The sequence below is a fragment of the Lithobates pipiens genome, unplaced genomic scaffold (assembly GCF_037356315.1).
Source record: "Lithobates pipiens isolate NorthernLeopardFrog02 unplaced genomic scaffold, aLitPip1_a1.2 Scaffold_19, whole genome shotgun sequence".
Lineage (NCBI taxonomy): Eukaryota > Metazoa > Chordata > Amphibia > Anura > Ranidae > Lithobates > Lithobates pipiens.
The window spans coordinates 156,389,672-156,412,054 of record NW_027507764.1 but is presented as its reverse complement, the minus strand read 5'-3'; the positions used below and the strand labels follow the sequence as shown (position 1 = coordinate 156,412,054).

The window sequence follows — 22,383 nt, the reverse complement described above, 5'->3', positions numbered from 1 at the left end:
TTCCCGAGACTTGGAACTCCGGTTTTGGTTGATACAGTATTGGGTCTGGAACACGCACAGTTGATCTCACGGCTGTATACTTACCTGCTGACTCCCACTGCCTTGACTGTCGCCTCTCAGGTCCGTTCTCGGTGGGAGGGTGATCTTGGAGCAGTGTCGGCTGAGGATTGGGACGAGGCTTTGGCGAACCATAAAATGGTGTCGCCTAGGCTCTCGGACCGCCTCACCCACCTATATGTCCTACACAGGTCCTACCTCACGCCCCATCGTATAGCCAAGTACAGGCCTGATTATGATCCCCGCTGCCCCCGCTGTACTTCCTTGGACGCCTCCTTCTACCATCTAATTTGGGCATGCCAGATCATACAGGAATACTGGGCACAAGTTGTCCATTTCCTCCATGATCGCATGGGCTCCCCGCTGTCGTTATGCCCTAGACAATGTCTTCTGGGGCTCCTCTCTCTATCTGATAGTGATAAATACCTTAACATCTTTCTACAAGAAACCTTATTTCAGGCCAGAATGCAGATAGCCAGAACATGGTTGAGGGGTAACCCCCCTACTCTACAACAATGGATAAGAGCGATCAATGTTACTCTCCCCCATAAGAAAATGCTATACTCTCACAGAGGTTGCCCCTATAAATTTAATAAAATTTGGGATGGGTGGTTAGAAGACCCATCCACTTGTAGCGTCGAGGACTAGGAGCTCCTCCCTTGCTGCGTCAGCGGATTTCCCGTAGGGTCTATATCTCTCTCCTTCATGCCAACCTTTATTGTACAGTTATCTCGCTGCCTTGTGTCTCATGAATTACTCTTGCAACTGCCTGTATGCTTCCAACCCTTGTATGTGAAATGCACTTTTTTGTGTTTGTGGCGCCTGTTGCGCCAGGCGATGCTGTCATTAACTTGTCTCTTATGCTCAATAAAGCCGCATTTTGAAGTTAAAAGAATATTGGACATTAATCTGACCAGTTAACTCCAAAATGAGCACGGATCCATAAAATTAGAAAACATTTTTGACTACATCATACACATGGAGATATCAGGGCATACAATGTATAGGAGATTTCTGGATGAACTTGTCAGAACAGACTCCAAACTAATGCAAAAACAAATATTGAAATCCATATCTAAATTAAGGTATATTTAATTTTAGTGCATTGAACTCATTACTGGTAGATTGTAGTGCAGAGCTCTAATGCTAGTTCTGTAACAAGGAGTGTATTTTTGAAAATTATTGCAAAGCTGTTTGTCCAGAGAAACTGAATGTATAATAGTTCTGTGCGAATGGGAAAAAATGTAATGTTTTCCTTCTAGTACCTCCTACAGATCGAATGCTATTCATAGAAAATTGGAGGTGTGCAGGAAAATATCAAATTATTGCCACTAGATAGAGCTGATGATCATAGTAAATAAGCATTCATTTCCTATGATCCTCAGCTCCATCTAATGACCATAATGCAGTATTTTCTCAAATCTTTATATTGTTTATGAATGTTTTTTGCCCCATTCATAAATAACCAATGTATCAGCAGTTTCACTGAACAAATAGCTATGCAAATCTTTTCTATAATTAATCTAACACTGACTCTTAACACTCAACTTGTGCAGCCCTCCAATAATATATAGTGCCAAACTTCAAAATAATATTATCTATATTATCAGTGATAAAAGAACATTCAAACATTGTTATCCCGTTACTGAGCATATATCAAAGTGAAGTCCAACAATTTAAAAATCCCAAAGCCATAAAAGTCCCACTCAAAAAGACAGTCACAAGGACGAGTCTTCATTTCTAGTGCCTCAAAATTGTAGTAAAAACACCTCTTAATTCCCACCTATTTCCCCACCACATTGTGCTCTTCTATTATGCTCACCCAGCAAATTACCTCTGTGCTTACAAAAGCTTAGATAAGGCTGAAAATGATGCTCAGTAGAGGACACCAGCTGATTTTCACACTCTTAACCTGCAGTGGGGACACAGAGAATATAGGAAGGACAACTGATGGCAGGATCAATCAGGTATATTTCACTCTAAACAAAACAAATGCTTTAGTGGCTTTGTGAGAATGAACAATCTGTTATAGCATGTCATCAGAGTTTGCAATAGTCTGGATTTAATGACACGTTCTTTAGTTTGAACAGCACTCCGAGTTTAATCATACATTCCTCTCTTGATCCTCTGGTACTTCCAACCTTGATTCTCGATATCAGGGATTTCCCCCTCCACAGAAACACCTTCCTCTCGGCTAGATTTCATTAAAATAAACATTACATGCATACACTAAGGCTGGATTCACACCTATACATTTTTAGTGCTTTTTGCATTTTGCAGATTTGCACTACAAAACGTGTTCCATGGGAAACAATGTTAAATGGACTGTAGTACAAATCTGCAAAATGCAAAAAGCACTAAAAATGCATAGGTGTGAATCTAGCCTTACACTGGAGATATAGATATGGCACATGTGGACAGAAAATAAATGCTGCTGTGATGTCATCACGTCCTTTATGGCAAAACCCACTAGGACTTTGTCTACAGCGGCATTTATTTTTTATTTACATGCAGCCTACCTATATCTCCTTTGTGAGTATGCATTCAATGTTAATTGTAATCAAATCTAGCGGTAAACATTAGATCCTGCCTGTCCTTGGGTTCCTACTGAGGGTATGGTGTTTCTATGGAGGTGAATCCCTGATACTGGGAATCAGGACTCGAAGTATCAAAGATCAAGAGAGAGATGGATATTTAAACCTGGAGTGCTGTTTGTGCTATCTCCTATGTCATTAAACTTTATCTGACCTTCTGTAAACACGGAGGTAATTTGCAGGGTGAGCATAATAGAAGAGCACATTGTGGTGGTGAAATTAGTAGGAATTAAGAGGCATTCACTAGAATGAAGATTTGTCCTTGTTATTGACTGTTTGAGTTTTACATTGTTTTGGTGTTGGGGATTTAGAAATGTTGGACTTCACTTTGATATATGCACAGTAACTGGATAACAATATTTAAAGGTTCTTTTATTACTGATGATATAGATATATTATTTTGATGTTTGGCACTATATATTAGAGCGCTGCACTTAGAAATCTTACTGTTTTCTCAAAAATGAGTGTAAACAAAAAGGGGGGTGTTTGGGGTCATTATCATGCTGGAATACTGCCCAAATGGAGAGGATCATGCTCTGCTTCAGTATGTCACAGTACATGTTGGCATTCACGGTTCCTTCAATGAACTGTAGCTCCCCAGTGCCGGTAGCACTCATGCAGCCCCAGACCATGACACTCACACCACCATGCTTGACTGTAGGCAAGACACTTGTCTTTGTGCTGCTCACCTGGTTTGCCGCCCCACACGGTGGACACCATCTGAACCAAATAGGTTTATCTTGGTCTCATACCACAGGAAATTGTCCCAGTAATCCATGTCCTTAGTCTGCTTGTCTTTAGCAAATTGTTTCTGGGCTTTCTTGCGCATCATCTTTAGAAGAGGCTTCCTTCTGGGATGACAGACATGCAGACCAATTTAATGCAGTGTGCGGTGTATGGTCTGAGCACTGACAGGCTGCCCCCACCCCCACCCCTTCAACCTCTACAGTAATGCTGGCAGCACTCATACATCTATTTCCCAAAGACAACCTCTGGATATAAAGCTGAGCATGTGCACTCAACTTCTTTAGTTGACCATGGAGAGGACTGTTCTGAGTGGAACCTGTCCTGTTAAACCGCTGTATGGTCTTGGCCACCGTGCTGCATTTCAGTTTCAGGGTCTTGGTAATCTTTTTATAGCCTAGGCCATCTTTATGTAGAGCAACAATTCTTTATTTCAGATCCTCAGAGTTCTTTGCCATGAGATGCCATGTTGAACTTCCAGTGACCAGTATTAAAGAGAGTGAGAGCGATAACACCAAATTTAACACACCTGCTCCCCATTCACACCTGAGACCTTGTAACACTGAAGCCGCGTACACACGGGCGGATTGTATGGCCTACTTAGTCCGCCGAAACACATTTCAGCGGACAGTCCGCTCGTGTGTGGGCTTCAGCTGACTTTTTCAGCGTGCAGTCTGGCGTACTAAGTATTTCGGAATTTCTGTAATACTGTCCGTCATACTTTGGTTTCAGTGGACAATCCGCTCGTGAGTAGGCTAGTTCGACGGACTAAGAATGGCGCATGCTCAGAAAGGATTTACACGGCGGAAGGTTGCATTGCTGTGTATTGGACTTCCTATTTCTAGTCCCGTCGTACGTGCTGTACACGTCATCGCGCAAGCTTTAGACGGACTGTTTGTGCATCCGTGTGTGGTCAAGTCCGTTCATTCGAAAGTATGACGGACTGTCCGTCGGATTGTATGACTGACTAAGTAGGCCATACAATCCGCCCGTGTGTACGCGGCTTTATGAGTCACAAGGGAAAATGTTTAATTGGGCCCAATTGTGACAATTTCACTTAGGTGTGTACTTACTTTTGTTGCCAGCGCTTTAGACATTAATGGCTGTGTGTTGAGTTATTTTGAGGGGACAGAAAATTTACACTGCTATACAAGCTGTACGCTCACTACTTTACATTATAGCAAAGTGTAATTTCTTCAGTGTTGTCACATGAAAAGATACAATAAAATATTTACAAAAAATTTGAGGGATGTACTCACTTTTGTGAGATACTGTGTGTGTGTATATATATATATATATATATATATATATATATATATATATATATGCATATTTATTTATATACATAAATATAACCTATTAACAATTTTACCTTGGATTCTGAAGATGGGAACCAAAAACAAAAACAATTGGCAAATTTTTATGCACTTCAGTTTGCTTGGTAATTTTTCTTTATTTTTATGCCTATCTACTTAAGTGTAAATAACTTCACATTTGTAACAAAACTTTTACAGACAGTCCCTTTACGACAGATGTTTATTAGTCACTTTTATGTTCACCAGTTTGATACACCACACCTTTCTAAAATAATTATAACAGACATAAACCATTTGTGTAAGATCACAGCATTTCTGTTCTTTTCCAATTTCAGTTTAAACTGTTCTCCTCTCAGAGACAAATTTATCTACCTCAATTACCCATACTTTCTTTTGTCATTTTATTTTATAACTGATGCTCGCTTCCAGATTTCCAGAGGGGGTCTATGATAGTGCTGCATGTCAAAATATAATTAGCCTCCTGAATAGTAACTAGAGAATCCATTTTAAAACCAGGAAAATTGGCTGTTTTTTGTGGGGGCGGGTGGGTTGGAAGGTTGTTCAAATCATGCAATTCATGATAAGAGATTGTCTGGATCCTGGGATTGCAGATCACACTGATCTTTATTCAAATAATAAGGCAAATCAGAAATTAGCGATACATATTGCTCATAAAGGTATGCTTTGCCAGCTCCAACTCTCTACTGCTGCCTGGAGTGGTCAAAATGGCTGCTGCATCTGATCTATATTCCCACACTGGTACTTCTTACATGGAGCTTCTGAAAAGTATGACTCTTGGCACTAGGATCATTTATTTTACTGTTTACTAAATAATGAATGAATGAGTAACTTGTATAGCGCTACATATGCAAACTAAATCGCCTCAAGGCACTTTTGCCACCAGTGTCCATCTAGATGTGTCTTGAGCTTCTTCCTGAATGCCAGATGGTTTTCTTCTGAGCGGATATCCGCAGATAGAGCGTTCCATAGCTGAGGTCATTGGACTGCGAACCTTTGTTCGCCTTTTGATTTATAACGAATCTTGGGGATGTGGAGGAGGTTCTGGTTAGTTGACCAGAGGGTGTGGTGCTTTATTTTGTCGCAAAGGTATTGTGGGGCTTTTCCTTGTGTACATTTTTGAATGAGGCAGAAGGTCTTGACTGTAACCCGGTGCTTCACGGCTAGCCAGTGGAGGGTCCTCAGGGACGGGGTGATTAATTCCCAGGGTTTTTTCCAGTTACCAGTCTGGTTGCTGTGTTCTGGACAACTTGTAGGCGTGAAATTTGATATTTGGGAAGTCCCAGGTAGAGGGAATTTGCGTAGTCGAGTAGGGAATTGATAATTTTTCCAACTATTGCTGCTGTATCTCCTTCCGGGACAAAGTGGATGAGTCTGCACAATAGGCGAAGAAGGTAGTGGGATCCACTGACTACTGATCTTATTTGTGAATCCATTGTCATGTCTGAGTCAAAGATGACTCCAAGGCTTTTGGCTTTAGTGCTAGGGGTGATGGTTTATCCCAGGATGGTGAGTGGTATGGACGTCGTACCAGGATTTTTGTTTTGGTTTGCATGGAAAAAGAGGAGTTCTGTTTTGAATCTGTTGAGTTTAAGGGAGCTCTCTGTCATCCAATCGTTGATCAATGAGAGACAGTTTTCTAATGCATGGTATTGTTCTTGTTTGTTGGTGATGCATCAGCATAGGAATGATAAAGCAGGTCCTGATTGCTGATGATTTTGAGGAGTGGACGGAGATATTAAAAAGCATGGGCGACAGGGGTGATCCTTGAGGGACTCCGCATGTAATTTTACGTGCTTCCAAAGTGAAAACGCCTAGTTTCACTTTCTAGGATCAGTTCTCTAGAAAGGATGTGAACCAGGGTAGGTCTGAATCTGCAACTCCGGCTACTTCTGTGAGACGAGAGAGCAGGGATTTTTGGTCTACTGTATGGAAGGCTGCACTGAGGTCCAGCAGCACCAGGAGACACAATTCTCCTTCATCTGCTGCTTCGAGGGTGTCATCCCAGATTTTAAAGAGTGCAGTTTCTCTTCCGTGGCCAGGGCAGAAACCAGATTGTAGTGGGTCCAAGAGTTTTTGGTTGTCCAGATGGGGTTGTAACTGTTGTACTACTGCTTTCTCCATAATCTTGGAGATGGTATTGAGGCTTGTGACAGGTCTGCGGTAGTTTGGGTCTTTGGGATCGAGGTTAGGCTTCTTTAGGAGAGGTTTGATTATGCCTTGCTTGAGGGAGGTCGGCACAATTCCTTCTTTAAATGACTTTGGTTTATGAGGTATATTATGATGGGTGCCAAGATGTCAGAACATTCTTTCAGAAGTTTTGTGGGAATAATGTCATTTGGCGATGTGCTGTCTCTGAGGTTTCTGATGATGGTTTGAGTGGTGTCAATGGAGCGATCACTTGTAAAGAAAATAGCGTCACATCATGACGCCGGTTCCTCCCTCCTCTCTCTGTACCAATCGAGTACAGTGAGAGGGGAGAGGGACAGAGGGGGAGAGATTGCAGCACCGCTGTGGGTTGGATGTGTAGTGCCCACAGTGCTGCTCTGTGACAATAATCTGCAGTACTCTGCCCATACTCTGCAACACTGTGCAATAATACTCTGCAACACTGTGCAATACTCTGCCAATACTCTGCAACACTGCAATACTCTGCAATACTCTGCCAATACTCTCCAATACTCTGCAATAAATTTTAAAAGAAACAAATAATTTTTTTTCTACCGAATTTCTTTTTTTTTATTAATAGTGCAAAAAATAAAAAACCCAGTGGTGATTAAATACCACCAAAAGAAAGCTCTATTTGTGTGGAAAAAAAGACAAAAATTTAATTTGGGTACAGTGTTGCATGACTGAGTAATTGTCATTCAAACTGTGAGAGCACCGAAAGCTGAAAATTGGTCTGGTTAGGAAGGGGGTTTAAAGTGGTTGTAAACCCTTACAAACCACTTTGACCTACAGGTAAGCCTAGATTAAGGCTTACCTGTAGGTCCAAGAAATATCTCCTAAACCTATACGGTTTAGGAGATATTTGCCCGAAGACAGGCACCGCCCGAAGACAGCGGCGCGCAGGCGCACTGAGCGCGGCATTTCCAACAATGGAGCTGCCGCGCGTGTCGGCTCCCGTGCACATGCGTGGGAGTGACGTCATCGCGGCTCCGCCGAATGACAGCGGCGGAGCTGCGAGACCCCACCGAAAAGATGGATGCGCCGGACTACAGGGGACAGCGGTGACATCGCTGGCTCCTGTGTCAGGTAAGTGACACATAATGGGCTACTATGCGATGCATAGTAGTCCATTATGATTTGCCTTTGCAGGGAATGAAAGAGGAAGTAAACCCATCAGGGTTTACTTCCTCTTTAAGTGCCCAGTGGTCAAGTAGTTAAAGATTTTCAACTCCTTTAAAAAAAATCTGGAAAAAAATGTGTAAGGAACCTACTTCTGCTTTCCTCTCTTTATAATGGTGATTATTATTATTATAATAACACAGGGCTTATAAAGCACAAACAGTTTGTATGGCACTTTACAAAATAAAGGGACATAGTTAGCTCTGCTGGTGAGAGCTAACAATCTAAAAGGGAAGGCAACTGATACAAAAGGTAATAACTGTGGTGGATGAGTTAATGGTGAAAGTAAAATTCCAGTTGTTAGAAATCCTTACTACAAATTCTGTGCATTACATGCTTGTAAAACTAGGACTGTGTGTAATATCAAACAGATATACTGTATAGCATAACTCCAAAATTCTTAAATTTCACAAAACCATTGGGCCACTTTTACACCGATCAGATCTGCCTGTCAGTTTTTCAGGCATACCTGATCAGATACTATATGTTTGTCTGTGGCAGCTGGGTGTAAACAGACTTTCCTCAGTTTACATAAGATTACCTACGAGTTTGTTAAGATCTGCAAAAAAATGGAAACGGTCTGTGCCCTTTTCCATTTGTTTGGCCCTAATGTGACAAATCGGTGGCAAATGGATGTAAACAGATGCAAGTCTGTTTACATCCAACCACATAGATCCAATATGGGTCCAGATAGCTGTGGTTTTAAAATTGTTGCAAAAAAATTAACAAAGAGATCTATGGGCATATCCACTGCAGATCAGACCAGACAATGCGCCACAGTGTGATGGGGAGCTTTAGCGTTAGTCATAGTGAAATAATATATTTTGCTTTCTTGGCACAAGAGGTTTGCCTCTGAGGTTAATTGTAGCAGCAGTGTATTTGAGATATGTGATGTTTTTTACACACCTGGCTAGTACCCACCTTTCAATTCACTTTCATTTTCACCTGAACTGTACTGCACATTTTATACATAAACCCACTTTTTCCGCTGTTTTTCTAGAAATTGGAGTTGGCTTACTACACTGACGGTTGGTGTTACCATGAGACTGATGTCCATGTTATAAAGAGACAATTCTCTCACTGTTGAGGGATGGAGCAGGTTGTCAAAGTTATAGACAGACTGTCCATGCCTATCACTTCCGTTAATGGAGCCGCATTGGCAAAGTTGCGTTAAGGGTCCGGATATAAAAGAAAAGACACTTTCCATTGCACTCTATGTGGAATTGTTTACGTGAAATCACAGGTCACATAGCTTAGCTCCTCCAAACCCAACCGAAATGAGCAAGTCAAAGTTTGCAATGAAAAGTATCTAGAACAATGTCAAAAATAACTTGTATCACACCCATGAAGTCATTTATTAAATACAGAACCATTGTTCTCAAGCATATTCTGTGTCTCTTTAGGTCGTGTGTGATGCTTAAAAGAATGCACAGAACTACCTATCCATAATGCCTAGCAGCATGTCAGGTAAGTTGCTATTCTTGAAAATGTTATTTGTCTAGGACAAAAATCTTAGTTTATATGTTATGCCAATGGTTTTGTCTGTGGATTGTACTCTATATGTTATATACGAAAGAAAACCTATACTAAGAAAAATTGAAGGCCATCCTTGTTGACCTTGTCTACTTACCTTGCTATCAGGCTGTTCATGGTCTATAATACTTTCTATGATGCCTGGAACAAGTATGCAGATCAGGAGTTTTGGCTTCAGTCAGAAGTCACTTGCCTGAGGTTATTGAGTGAATACTAGCACATAATGGCATTACCTTGCAGGGAGAAGATTTTTATTTGTTTTTAAGTTAGGTTTACTACCACGTTAAACATGTCTAAGGCCTGGTTCACACCTAAGCTTTTTTTTTGTGCATTCTTCCTTTTGCAGAAACACACTACAGTCTATTTAACATGGTTTCCCATGGATGTAGTTCACATCTGTGCATATTATGGAAAGGGCCAGGGGCTTTTTTCTGTTTTTTGGTTCCATAGACTTCAATGGATCAAAAACATGTATTGAAAAATGCAAAATGCGCCTGGAATATGCAAACTGAAACCTGCATAAGTGTGAACCAGGCTAGACGTGTTTAGCACTTGAGCGTTTATTCTATCCAATGGCCAGAATAAATTAATATGGAATAAAACAAAATTAAATAAAGTAATCAAGTAATATGTGCAATGTGCAGCTATAGGGGCATTTTTAATCTGCTTTTTTCCTTCTAGGAGTAAAAGGTGTTCAGAGGTGAACAGCATGAGCCCTAACTGTATATTAATGAACAAATTTATAATGCTGTGTGTTTAGCCAGAATTAATGTTAGCAGTGACTAGCTGGTTATGTTTACTTTGTGCTCAGCATAGCTAATCACAAGAGGATTCAGTTGTGGTTCAGCCTGAAATCTAAATCCTTCCTGACTAGACCTGTGTATACCATGCATAGCACTAGTGGGTTTCGAAGTTTTTTTGAGATTATCCAATGCCTCCTATGTGTACTGCTAAAATTTAGAATGGGCAAACTATGGAGGTTCATTATTATGTCCTAGTTAAGGTGCGGGATGTTGGAAGATGCAATGGTGAAATCAGGTTTAACATTGTGTGCTTTCTCCTGCATCTGAATGCTAACAAAAATGATAAACTTTTTAAAAACCTAATTTGTGATTAAGTAATTTGTTACTTTCTATGTGCTATTTCTTCTGTTACAACACCACCTCCAGAGATCAGTGGATCTCCTTCTTCACAGGAGTCTATTTTTAAGGTAGATCACTTTCTATTAATCACACACTAAAGAATTCCTTAAATAAGTTTGATACTATCTGGTCTAGATGGCTTCAATCCATGACTTAGGTGTCTTGTCAACCAATTGGTACTGTGTACTTTGTAGCACTGGATATTGTTATTCCTTTTCTCTTCTCTTTTTTTGTCATATATACTCCAAGTGAGCAAGGGATGGTGGGATGGTGGGGTTTGTTTGAAGGGGTTTTTGTTTTGTTTTTTGGTGGGGGGGGTTTGGGCTGGTACGATTTATTTTTTTTTTCTTGTGGTTTTGTCTGTACTGTGTTAATGTTGTTTCCATATAAAATAATAAAAAGGATTTGATTAAAAAAAATCACACGTGGACATAGAACCAAACAAGCTCAAATTGGCATAGTTACAGTGTAAAGTATTCATACCCTTTTTTGCAATTTTTTTCATGTTACAACCAAAAACGTAAATGTCTTTTATTGGGATTTTATGTGATAAACCAACACAAAGTAGCACATAATTATGATATGGAAGTAAAATGATAAATGGTTTTCAATTTGTTTTACAATTAAATATCTGAAAAGTGTGGTGTGCATTTGTATTCAGTCCCCTTTACTGATACAATCTAGTGAAACCAATTGCCTTCAGAAGTCACCTAATTAGTAAATAGAGTCTATCTTTGTGTCATTTGATCTCAGTATAAATACAGCTTTTCTGTGACGCCCTTAAAGGTTTGTTAGAGAACCTTCGTGAACAAACAGGATCATGAAGGCCAAGGAACACTCACGGGGGGACTGTTCAATCCACCATCCGAAAACGGAAAAAGTATAGCACAACCTACTGAGACATGGCTGCTCACCTAAACTGACAGGCTGGGCCAGGATAGCATTCATCAGAGAAGCAGACAAGAGGTCCATGGTAACTCTGGAGGAGCTGCAGAGATCCACAGCTCAGGTGGGAGAATCTGTCCAAAGGACAACTATTAGTCGTGCACTCCAAAAATCTGGCCTTTATGGAAGAGTGTCAAGAAGAAAGCCATTGTTGAAATAAAGCCATAAGAAGTCCTGTTTGCAGTTTGCCAGAAGCCATATGGGGGACACTGCAAACATGTGGAAGAAGGTGCTCTGGTCAGATGAGATCAAAATTGAACTTTATGGCCTAAAAGCAAAACGCTATGTGTGGCAGAAAACTAATGCTGCACATCACCCCGAACATACCACCCCCACCGTGAAACATGGTGGTGGTAGCATCATGTCCTGGGGATGCTTTCCTTCAGCAGGGACAGCGAAGTTAGTCAGAGCCAAATATAGGGCAATCTTAGAAGAAAACCTGTTAGAGTCTGCAAAAGTCTTGAGACTGGGGTAGAGGTTCACCTTCCAGCAAGACAACGACCCTAAACATACAGCCAGAGCTACAATAGAATGGTTTAGATCAAAGCATATTCATGTGTTAGAGTCAAAGTCCAGAACTAAGTCCAATTGAGAATCTATGACAAGACTTGAGAATTGCTGTTCACAGACGTTCTCAATCCAATCTGGCAGAGCTTGAGCTATTTTGCAAAGAAGAATAGAAAAAATGTCACTCTCTAGATGTGCACAGCTGGTAGAGACATCCCCAAAAAGACTTGCAGCTGTAATTGTATCGAAAGGTGGTTCTACAAAGTGTTGACTCAGGGGGGCTGAATACAAATGAACGCCACACTTTTCGCATATTTATTTGTAAAAGATGTTCCACTTCACAATTATGTGCCACTTTGTGTTGGTCTATCACATAAAATCCCAATAAAATACATTTACGTTTTTGGTTGTAACGTGACAAAATTTGAAAAATGTCAAGGGGTATGAATACTTTTTTAAGGCACTGTAAGTCTAAGGAATTATAATTTAGTAGCATTGCATCGTTAACAGCTTTACAAAATGTTGCCGCTATTTCAGATATTCAGATAGCTATGTAACAAGCCACTGCTTTAAATAATTTTTTTTAGCTTATATGGCGAAAGTGGTGAAAAGTTTATTAGCTTATGTTATGGATCTTCAAACTATTGCCCTCCAGTTGTTCAGGAACTACAATTCCCATCATGCCTAGTCATGTCTGTGAATGTCAGAGTTTTACAATGCCTCATGAGATGTGTAGTTTCGCAACAGCTAGAGGGCCATAGTTTGAGGATCCCTGGCTTATGTGAACCAATCATCAACCTTCTTATAGTGGCCAAGTTGAGAGCAAAATTGTAGCTGTTGATAGCAGAACAAGGTTGTGAATCACAGTCTGCTATACCACCAGCCACCACTAAAGGGAGACTCACAATGGAACACATACGCAGGTACAAATCTTGGATAAAATATTTAGCAATCTAATGCACAACCGGACTTTTCAACGGACTAGGTCCAACAGTCTTCCCGACGGACATTCGGCGGAGTTTCGACTGACTTTCCGAACTAATGGACTTGCCACGCACAAGCACACCAAAGTCCAACGGATTTGAACGTGATGACATACGACCGGACTAGAACAAGCAAGTTCATAGCCAGTAGCCAATAGCTGACCTAGCGTTGATTTTCGTCCGTCGGACTAGCATACAGATAAACAGATTTTTTGTCCGGACTCGAGTCCGTCAGAAAGATTTGAAACATGTCTTAAATCTAAAGTCCGTCTGATTTTTAGACAGCAAAGGTCCAATGAAGCCCGCACACGATCAAATTGTCCAGCGGATTCATTCCGTCGGACCTAGTCCGCCGAAAAGTCCGGTCGTGTGTACGCGGAATTAGGGTGGGGTAGCAGATAAGTGATTTCCACACACTTCTGAGATTTCCCCAAGCTATCCTGAAGGCTGGAATCTTTGCACACTCACCTTAGCCACTGCCACTCACACACACCAGACACATTATTTACCGGGTAGATGCCGCCACCTACAGTTTTTCTGTTGGCGAGTCTGCTAGGTATCATATACAGGATATACAAACATGCACCCCTCTTGCCCATGGCAGATACGATAAATTTCACACACTAATGCCGCGTACACACGAGAGGACTTATGTCCGACAGACCTCCAAAGGAGTTCCGCCGGAGTTCCGACGGAGTTCTGGCGGAGTTCTGGCGGACTTTTCGACTGAACGGACTTGGACACACACCATCACACCAAACTCTGACGGAGTCGAACGTGATGACGTACGACTGGATTCGAATAAGGAAGTTCATAGCCAGTAGCCAATAGCTGCCCTAGCGTCGGTTTTAGTCCGTCGGAGTAGCATACACACGAGCGGATTTTTCGAAGGGGACCGGGTCCGGCGGAGTTCCGTCGGGAAAATTTGAAGCATGCTTCATTTCTAAAGTCCGTCAGACTTTGGCGAATCAAAAGTCCGTTGCAGCCCACACACGATCGAATAGTCTGACGGACTCAGTCCGTCGGAGTTTGGATGTTGAAAAGTCCGCTCGTGTGTACGGGGCATAACACTGTTGCTTGCAATGAGAGTTGCTGTCTCATTGTCTTTCAGCTACCTGCTGCAATACAAGGAACCAATAAACACTATATTCTATTGATGCTGAAAAGTTTTTTTGGGCGTTTTTTTGCTGCAATTTCAGAGAACATAAAGGTGCAAACACACAATTACATGCACTGATAAAACACAGGTAGCACAGTTTCCTCAGAAATTGCAGATTTGTTGTTTAGTGCACAGACAACCAACCTATTCATTTTATATCTATTATTCCAAAATGCATAGATCTGAACAAAAATATGTACCGAAGTAATGATTACCAAAAAAACAAAGAAAGAAGATCATATACAGAGATATTGGTTATCTGTTTTACCCTGCCAGATACAGTACAAGGAAGATTCTTGCCTTTGAAGTGGCCATAGGGTATATGGGCCAACTGGTCTGAATCACCTACACCAGTGCATCATTCCAATAGCAGCAAATCCAAACCCAGCATGACTGTTGCAGGTAGGGTCCAACTGTTTAGTCAGTCCCTAAGTAGTTTTATAAGGCCAAAACATCCCATTTGATATCTGCATTGCAGCTCAGTGTTCACACTATCAGAGGGGATAATGCGCTTACCTCCCAAACTAATATTTTGGACCTTATAAGAGATGAAACATAGTCTCTGATCATCATAAACTAGCAAAGATCACAGAAAGCCCAGTGGCCCAGTACTGACTGACCATTTCTGATTTGCCGTCCCTGGCCTGCCCCTTTAAATCATTGGGTTTTAGTTCCTTCAGCCATGGAGGCTCAAAATAATGTGTGGGTGTAATCTAGGGCAGTCTGCATGCAAAACAACCTATCTAGGAATGCCCACTTCTCAAGTCATTTTGGTATTTGCATAGCCCTTCCCAAAAGCAAGCCCACTGCTAGCGTCCAGGACACTGGCCAGAAAATGTCAGGAATCCCTGACCAGGCATAATCCATCCCAGCTCTGCTTAGTCTTAGTTTTGTGCTAGTGTCTGAAGGTGATGAATGCTTCTCTGAGACCCTCTGAAAATCTCTTTTTTGGGACTTTGGGCTCAATTCACTAAAGAAGGTCGCATGTGATATTTGGGTAATGTGTACAAATATTGCATGTGATATTGAAAAGCTCAATTCACTATAGATTTATGCAGTATTTACTGAAAAATAAGAAATGTTTGGTAAATATCACATAAATCTAGTTCAAGTCAATTCACAAAAAAAAAAAAGTAAACAAAAACATTTGTTAAATAAGCTGTGGTCTAGCCATACGTTATTTAACAAAAACTGCTGGTTGTTAGGGAGCTGGCACCTGTTGGCATCCTTAACAACTATGTAATAGCTGGTTGTTAAGGAGCTGGCATTCACTGGTGTCTCTAACAACCAGGGAATAGGTATTTGCACTTGCCGACATCCTTAAAGTGGTAGTAAACTCAACATTTCCACTTTCCACCCTTGAAATAATAAATAAATATTGTACACTGTGTTGTATTTACAGTCTGTCTAACCCATGCCATTCTGCAGAAACCGACACATGCGCATTTTAGCTGTGATTCACAGAATGCTCTGTGTGCCATCAGTACCTTCAGAGTACATCCCCACACCACATGTGACTTGCTATGTACATACTGAACCTGATTACAGCTGTTGTGATGCCGGGTGTGATAAATTACATCAGTGAGTGTCTGTGCAACTTGTAACATCATTGACCCCGTCCCCTTGTTTACATTAGCGGCAGGGGGAAGCAGTGTGTCAGTCAGTGGGTGCAAAGCACTGGGAGCAGCAGTGTTTTTTTTTTTTTTTTTGCTTGTGGGCAGCATTCATCACATTTTCTTTTCTTTTTTTTTTTTTTTTTAAATAATGGACTTGTCAAAAACTGTTTCTGTTTTTATTTACACTAGTCATTTATTTGATGAGTTGATGAGTAAGTAGGAGCACTATGTACTCCATACTCATTCACAATTCAGGATCTGGGGCCCCTTGCTGGCAGTGGCTTCCAGATTTTTCTAAGTTACCCCCGTACCTCCACAACCACCAGACCAGGGTTGTCCAGACCCTTGTCCCCATCAACATGGGGACAGGTTGCTTTGGGGGGGGAAGGTCCCCCCCAAAAGCACCCACCCAAATTGAGGGCATGTGGCCTTTTATGCCCCCCCCCTTTCCTGGCCTGCTGGGCTGCATGCTCTGATCACAGTCTGGTATGGATTTTGCCGATGACCTCACACATACTGAAAGGCCTGGTAAAGATTCGGGGATGATGACTGCATGTGTTTTTTTTTTACTGTTTACTTTTTTGTTTACATTCTGTTGTCATCAGGTAATCCCCACTGACAGCAAGGATGAGTCATTGTTGTTAAGGCATCATCGGCAGCTCTGAGCTGAGCTGTCACATTTAGCAGTTGTAGAAATAACACTGCTGAATGTTTCAGTTCCCGCTGCAGTCAGTCTTCCATAAAACAATGTGCAAAAACATGTTAAATACAGTCAAATAGAAAAATTTACTTGTGCAGTATTTACCGTAATGTGTTTTTTTTGTAAATTGCGTGTTCATGGGTTAAATACCACTTAAGTCGTTTTATCACAAATAATCATGCCGTATTTAACTCTTAGCGAACTGAGCCCTGTACCTGAACCCCTGGTATAAGAGTTGGGATAGCCTGTAGCATCTGCTGTTTGGTACTGGGTCCTGAAGGCAGCGGCTTTTGGCATACAGTGTACCGGGTGATCTCAATGGCAAGATGAAGGGGTGAGCCAAATGGCCAATCTGTGTCCCATTTACTTCTAAAGGATTTCCCTGCCCACCATGCTTAACAGCATCTGCCTGATATCTCAGCCATCCTGTCTTCCACAACCGCTAACCAAGATTAATTCTGCCCTTTGAGGCTTAATAAGTACAGGTGCAGTTGTATTTTTGGGGGGTGCTGTCACTTTATTTGTTTTGGCACAGGCCAATACGCCTCTCAGCTTCCTGCTGGGTTACAGGCCTATCATTCCTCAGCAGGTCATGGCTTCTCTCAGGCAGAGAGGTGAGGAGAAAGAGACTGGGGTCTCCCAAATTTCTTCATCAGGTTGGGAGGCCCTATTGCAAAGTTTGCCCTGCAATAGCTCCCCTATAAGTCAGATTTGCTCTAAATCCCTGCCCTTATTATGTATCTCTACTGCTTCATGGGCACAATCCTCTCTTTGTTTGTGTCAAGGGAGGAGTTCTCTGCAACCATTTCTGGGCTGCAAGATCTGCTCTCAGGAGTTATCACTAGCCTTGGACGTAAACATAAGTACTCTCTTCCCTCCCTCCTCCCCTTTTGAGGGATGATGAGGCATCGGTGGAAGTTACTGTGAAGGAAGCAGAAGAGGAAGGAGCAGAAGCCATTGAGAATGATCAAGAATCTCCACTTCAAAATAAGTTCTCTCTCTGAAAGTATCTCAGGGTCCAGAACGTTATCTGCAAGGTCTTGCCATTTGGTAGCTACTGGAAGATTTTTCGGGAGCTGTGAGCTTCTTAGTAGATGCATTGGAGGATTCCATAAGGCACCATGTCTGTCCACATGAGAAGGATCCTATGACTTAAGTGTTGGGTGGCAGAACTTCTCTACAAGCAGGACATTGAGAGACTGCCTTTTGAGGGTGGATGTATATTAAGACCATCCCTGGAAACCGACATCCATGAAGTAACTGTGGGGAAGAGTGCTCCTTTACCTCTTAAAAAGAAGGCAAAGTTTACAGATCGGAAGCCAGTAGTGCCTCCTGAGTCCAAGAGAAGTTCCTTTCATAAGCAACCAGCCTCAGTCTCTAAATAAAGGCCCGCATCCCAGTTTCATAAGAACTGACACCCCAAGCCCTCCAGTCCTGGAGGCAAATCCTCCTCTCAGTGAAAGGAGATCCCTATTCGCTTAGGGGATGCCTCAAACAACTGGATCCGCATACTGGTTTCCAGAGGATACAAGCTGGAACAGCACAGTTTAGGAGATATTCAGAGTGCATGCATCCAGTGATGTTACCAGCACATGCGCTCTAAAGGTCCAGCATGCAGTGCCGAACCAACAGAGCCTGTGCCGCGAACGGTGGCTCCCACGCGCATGTGATTCATGCTAGCACATTATGACATTGCCTTGGAGGGGATTTTTTTCCCATCAACTGAGGTTTATTAGGCTTTCAGGAAAAGTATTTTACAAGTAAATTACAAATACTAATATTTCATGTTTAATTTTTTCGACATGTAACAGTCTGCTTTGCTATGTATACAGTAGTATGACATATGACAAGCAAACCATATGACAATTTTATTTGAGAGGGAGAGGTTAAAAATCTAAAATGCATGCAAGGAAACAGAGAAAAACATTATGGTAAATTACACCTAATTAAAATGTGCATAAAGATGAAAAAACACCTGCCATAAAATGTAAAAATGTATAAAAGTGCATGTATTTTTCACATCGCACTGTGTAAATTAATGAGAGAGCATTAATTTTATGAACATTTCATGATTTTTAAACACAATTAGCATACATGCAGTTAGTCTTAGATTTTACTGTTTTCTGTTGTTTGATTGAGTTCTTAAATCCCGGGAGCCCAACCTGCAGCTCATTAGCACCTAACTGTGCGGTCTTTGGAGCTCTTACAGAAAGTGATTTGTATTGGTGTCTTCTCAGACCAGTGAAGAAAAAATATTCTTTAGACCGGCTTCTAGTAGTTAAATAGCAGACCTACACTCAAAAAATAACTTGGCATCATTCTACTCCTTTCCCCTCCTTGTTACACATTTGCAGGTATTTGGGGGGAAGCATGAACCTTTTTTTTCCCTAGGTGCACCCTAAAGTGCTGAAAATAATTTCCTCTTTCCTTGCCTAGGTGAGGATGATGTAGACCTCAGCTTGCCCACAGCCTTCTGGCATACACTTTACACATCACAGGAGGCTACAGAACTATTCTGGGATCAGTCTTCAGTCTGGGATCTCATGCATGCGCATTGGGGGGGGATGTGGGTGATCAGGAAGTGACAGCCTAATGAATGCAAGATAGCGGCACCAGGAGATGAGAAACCTTGCGACAAATTAGGAGCTTGGTAGACAGAGTTGGACATCATGGGCTGGCTGATGACTTTTAGTTTTCCCATAGCCTGGTGAAGTTTCCCTTTAATTTCTTTTACACTGTTCTTTTTCTGTGGTGTCCATCCCTCTTTAGAGTTTTAATAATGGGTCAAATAATGAATAATAATAATGGATCACGCTGAGTGAGATATGAAATGTTGTTGTTGTTGTTCTTCAGTCGTTTAGTCGTGTCCGACTCTTCGTGACCTCATGGACCATAGCGCACCAGGCTTTTCTGTCCTTCACTGCCTCCTGGAGCTTGCTTAACTTCATGTTCATTGGTTTGATGATGCTGTCTATCCCTCTTGTTTTCTGTTGTCCTCTTCTCCTTTTTCCTTCCATGTTTCCCAGCATCAGAGTCTTTTCCAATGAGTCCTCTCTTTGCATTAGGTGGCCAAAGTATTCAAGTTTCAGCTTCCAGTGTCCTTCCAGTGAATATTCAGGGTTGATTTCCTTTAAGATTGACTGGTTTGATCTTCTTGCCATCCAAGGGACTTTCTAGAGTCTTCTCCAACACCATAGTTTAAAAGCATCAATTCTTTGGCATTCAGCCTTCTTTATGGTCCAACTTTCACAGCCATAGGTTACTACTGAGAATACCATAGCTGTGACTATAGGGCACTGTGTCGGTAGGGTGATATCTCTGCTTTTTATAATGTTGTCTAGGTTTGCCATTGCTTTCTTCCCTAGAAGCAAGTGTCTCTTAATTTCATGGCTACAGTCACCGTCTGCCGTGCCTAGGAAGATAAAATCTGTCAGTTTCCACTTCTTCTCCTTCTATTTGCCAAGGAGTGATGGGACTAGTTGCCGAGATCTTAGTTTTCTTAATGTTCAGTTTCAGGTCAGCTTTTTCACTCTCCTCTTTCACCTTCATTAAGAGACTCTAGTTCTACTTCACTTTTCGCCATTAGTGTGGTATCATCTGCATATCTCAGGTTGCTATTTCTCCCAGCGATCTTAATTCCAGCTTGTGATTTGATGATCCTGGCATTTTGCATGATGTACTCTGCGTATAATTTAAATAAGTAGGGTGACAATATACATCATTGTCACACTCCTTTAATTTCACCTAACCACGATCGACGCATTGCCGACCCCCATTCTAAAGCATGATCATTTGTTGTTTCTCACTGACAGCTTTCAGTAGCATAACATTTACCATTACACATTATAAAACAAATTCAAAAATAAAAGTATTCTGTTTTGGTCAAGATTTGATATTTAAAGGATGCTTAATTTACACAAATGTTTCTGCTGTTAGCACAAACACATTTCCTTGTATTGTTAGTTTATATCTCAGATTTTTATTATGCACTCTTTTTTACTGTAAAAAGGAATTAATATGTAATCAGAGTTTTTGACTTGGCTCCAAAACAGCAGGTTTGGGAACCATTTAATCATATGTGCAGATAGCAGATATTAGGATCACAATGTGTACCACATGCCTGTCACATAAAGCATTTGACCCCAAATGCTTTAAAGAGATTGTGTTGGACCAAATTTTTTTTTTTTAATTTGTGGTGTTTTCTGACAAGAAGGAGCAAAATGCCATGAGAGAACAGAGACCATATAGTAGCTTTAGCAAAAATGAACATATTTTTCTGACTTTTGCCCAACTACTATGCCTCATGTGTCTAATGAACTCTAACAGAAGCAAATGCAGAATGGAACAGACTGCATGTACAGTACAGGTGGTCCCCGGGATACAAACAACATAGGGCCTGTAGGTTTGTTCTAAAGTTGAATCTGTTTTCAAGTCGGAAAAGGTAAAAATTTTAAGTGTAGCTCCAGACAAAATATTTTTTTTTAAGCTTTTTGGTTTAGCATAGGGAAGGGTTATCACCCCTGTAATGTTTGTTTTGCTGTTTGTGCCTTTGTTCAGAAGATTTCACCTCACCTTCTGTCCCAATTTCAATTGGATTTTGAAAATGTTGTGTTGTTGTGGAAACAAGGATTGGTGATAAAGCTTCAGTGGATGTAACAGTTTTTTGTTTTTTTTTACAGAAAAGTTTTTATTTGTTTATCTCAAGGGAAACAATAAAACAAACCAGTTGCATTAAACCAGGGGTCTAAAACTAGCGGCCCTCCAGCTGTTGCGAAACTACAATTCCCATCATGCCTCTGCCTATGGGAGTCATGTTTGTAACTGCCAGCCTTGCAATGCCTCATGGGACTTGTAGTTCAGCAACAGCTGGAGGGCCGCCTGTTTGAGACCCCTGCATTAAACCATCAGACACAAAGATCACAATCAGCACAGTACAGAAATCCCAGTGTAGGTCAGAAAAATTGCAGTGTACAGAAATGAAACCAGTAACAAGGTTAGGGTTACAGCGTGGTACCTAGAAGATCAACTTAAAGCCATATTATATCAGAAGGAGGGGAGGGGAGAAAAAGAAGAAACTAACTGATAGGTGGGGGGCAGGAGAGAGAAAGGAATACCAGTATCCTCCCCAGAGATTCTGAGATATAGGAACGATAGAATCCTGTCTGCATGACTAGAAGTAAGGAAACGCTCCACCGAATTAGACGTCACCATTACCACATTGGGAAACTGTGCCTGGATTGCATGGCATAATTGTAAGTACCGGAAAAACATCCAAAAGGGGAGTTGAAATGTATCCCTTAGGCTATTAAAGGGAAGCAGTCTTTCTGCCGGCATAATCTACTTGATCATTTTAATTGTTAAATTGAGCCCACACCTGGGGATCTGGCAGGTAGTGGAGATTCGACAGTCGAGGGTTACCCCATAGTGGGGTATGAGGAGAGATCATATTGGCCGCACCCAATGCTTTTGTTACTGGTCCTCACACCCTGAACGCATAGGACTGTCATGTCGGGGTTAACTTTCAGACCCCTAAATACTAGGTTGCTTAATGCTGAGTAGGATCCTAAGATAGCTGCCTCCAAGTTGACAGGTGGATTGGCCTGTGTTTGTTCAAACCAACAACGCACTGTCACCAACACCACCACCCCAGAGTATTGTCTAAAGCAGGATAGTGCCAGTCCCCCATGTGAGAGGGGTAATTGAAGGGTAGATTTGGCTATC

General features: G+C 41.5%; 1 protein-coding gene across 2 annotated transcripts in view; it reads left to right on the top strand.

Annotated features, from left to right (window-relative positions):
* THRB (thyroid hormone receptor beta) overlaps window positions 1-22,383 on the top strand; it is a 649,445-nt gene that overhangs the window by 498,755 nt on the left and 128,307 nt on the right. For both annotated transcript variants that reach the window (XM_077491422.1, XM_077491423.1), the window contains exon 4: window positions 9,481-9,544. Coding sequence is in view for 1 of the 2 variants with exons in the window: in XM_077491423.1 (XP_077347549.1) it covers window positions 9,526-9,544 (19 nt within the window). In the remaining variant the exon portion in view is untranslated. The remainder of the gene's footprint in view (window positions 1-9,480; window positions 9,545-22,383) is intronic.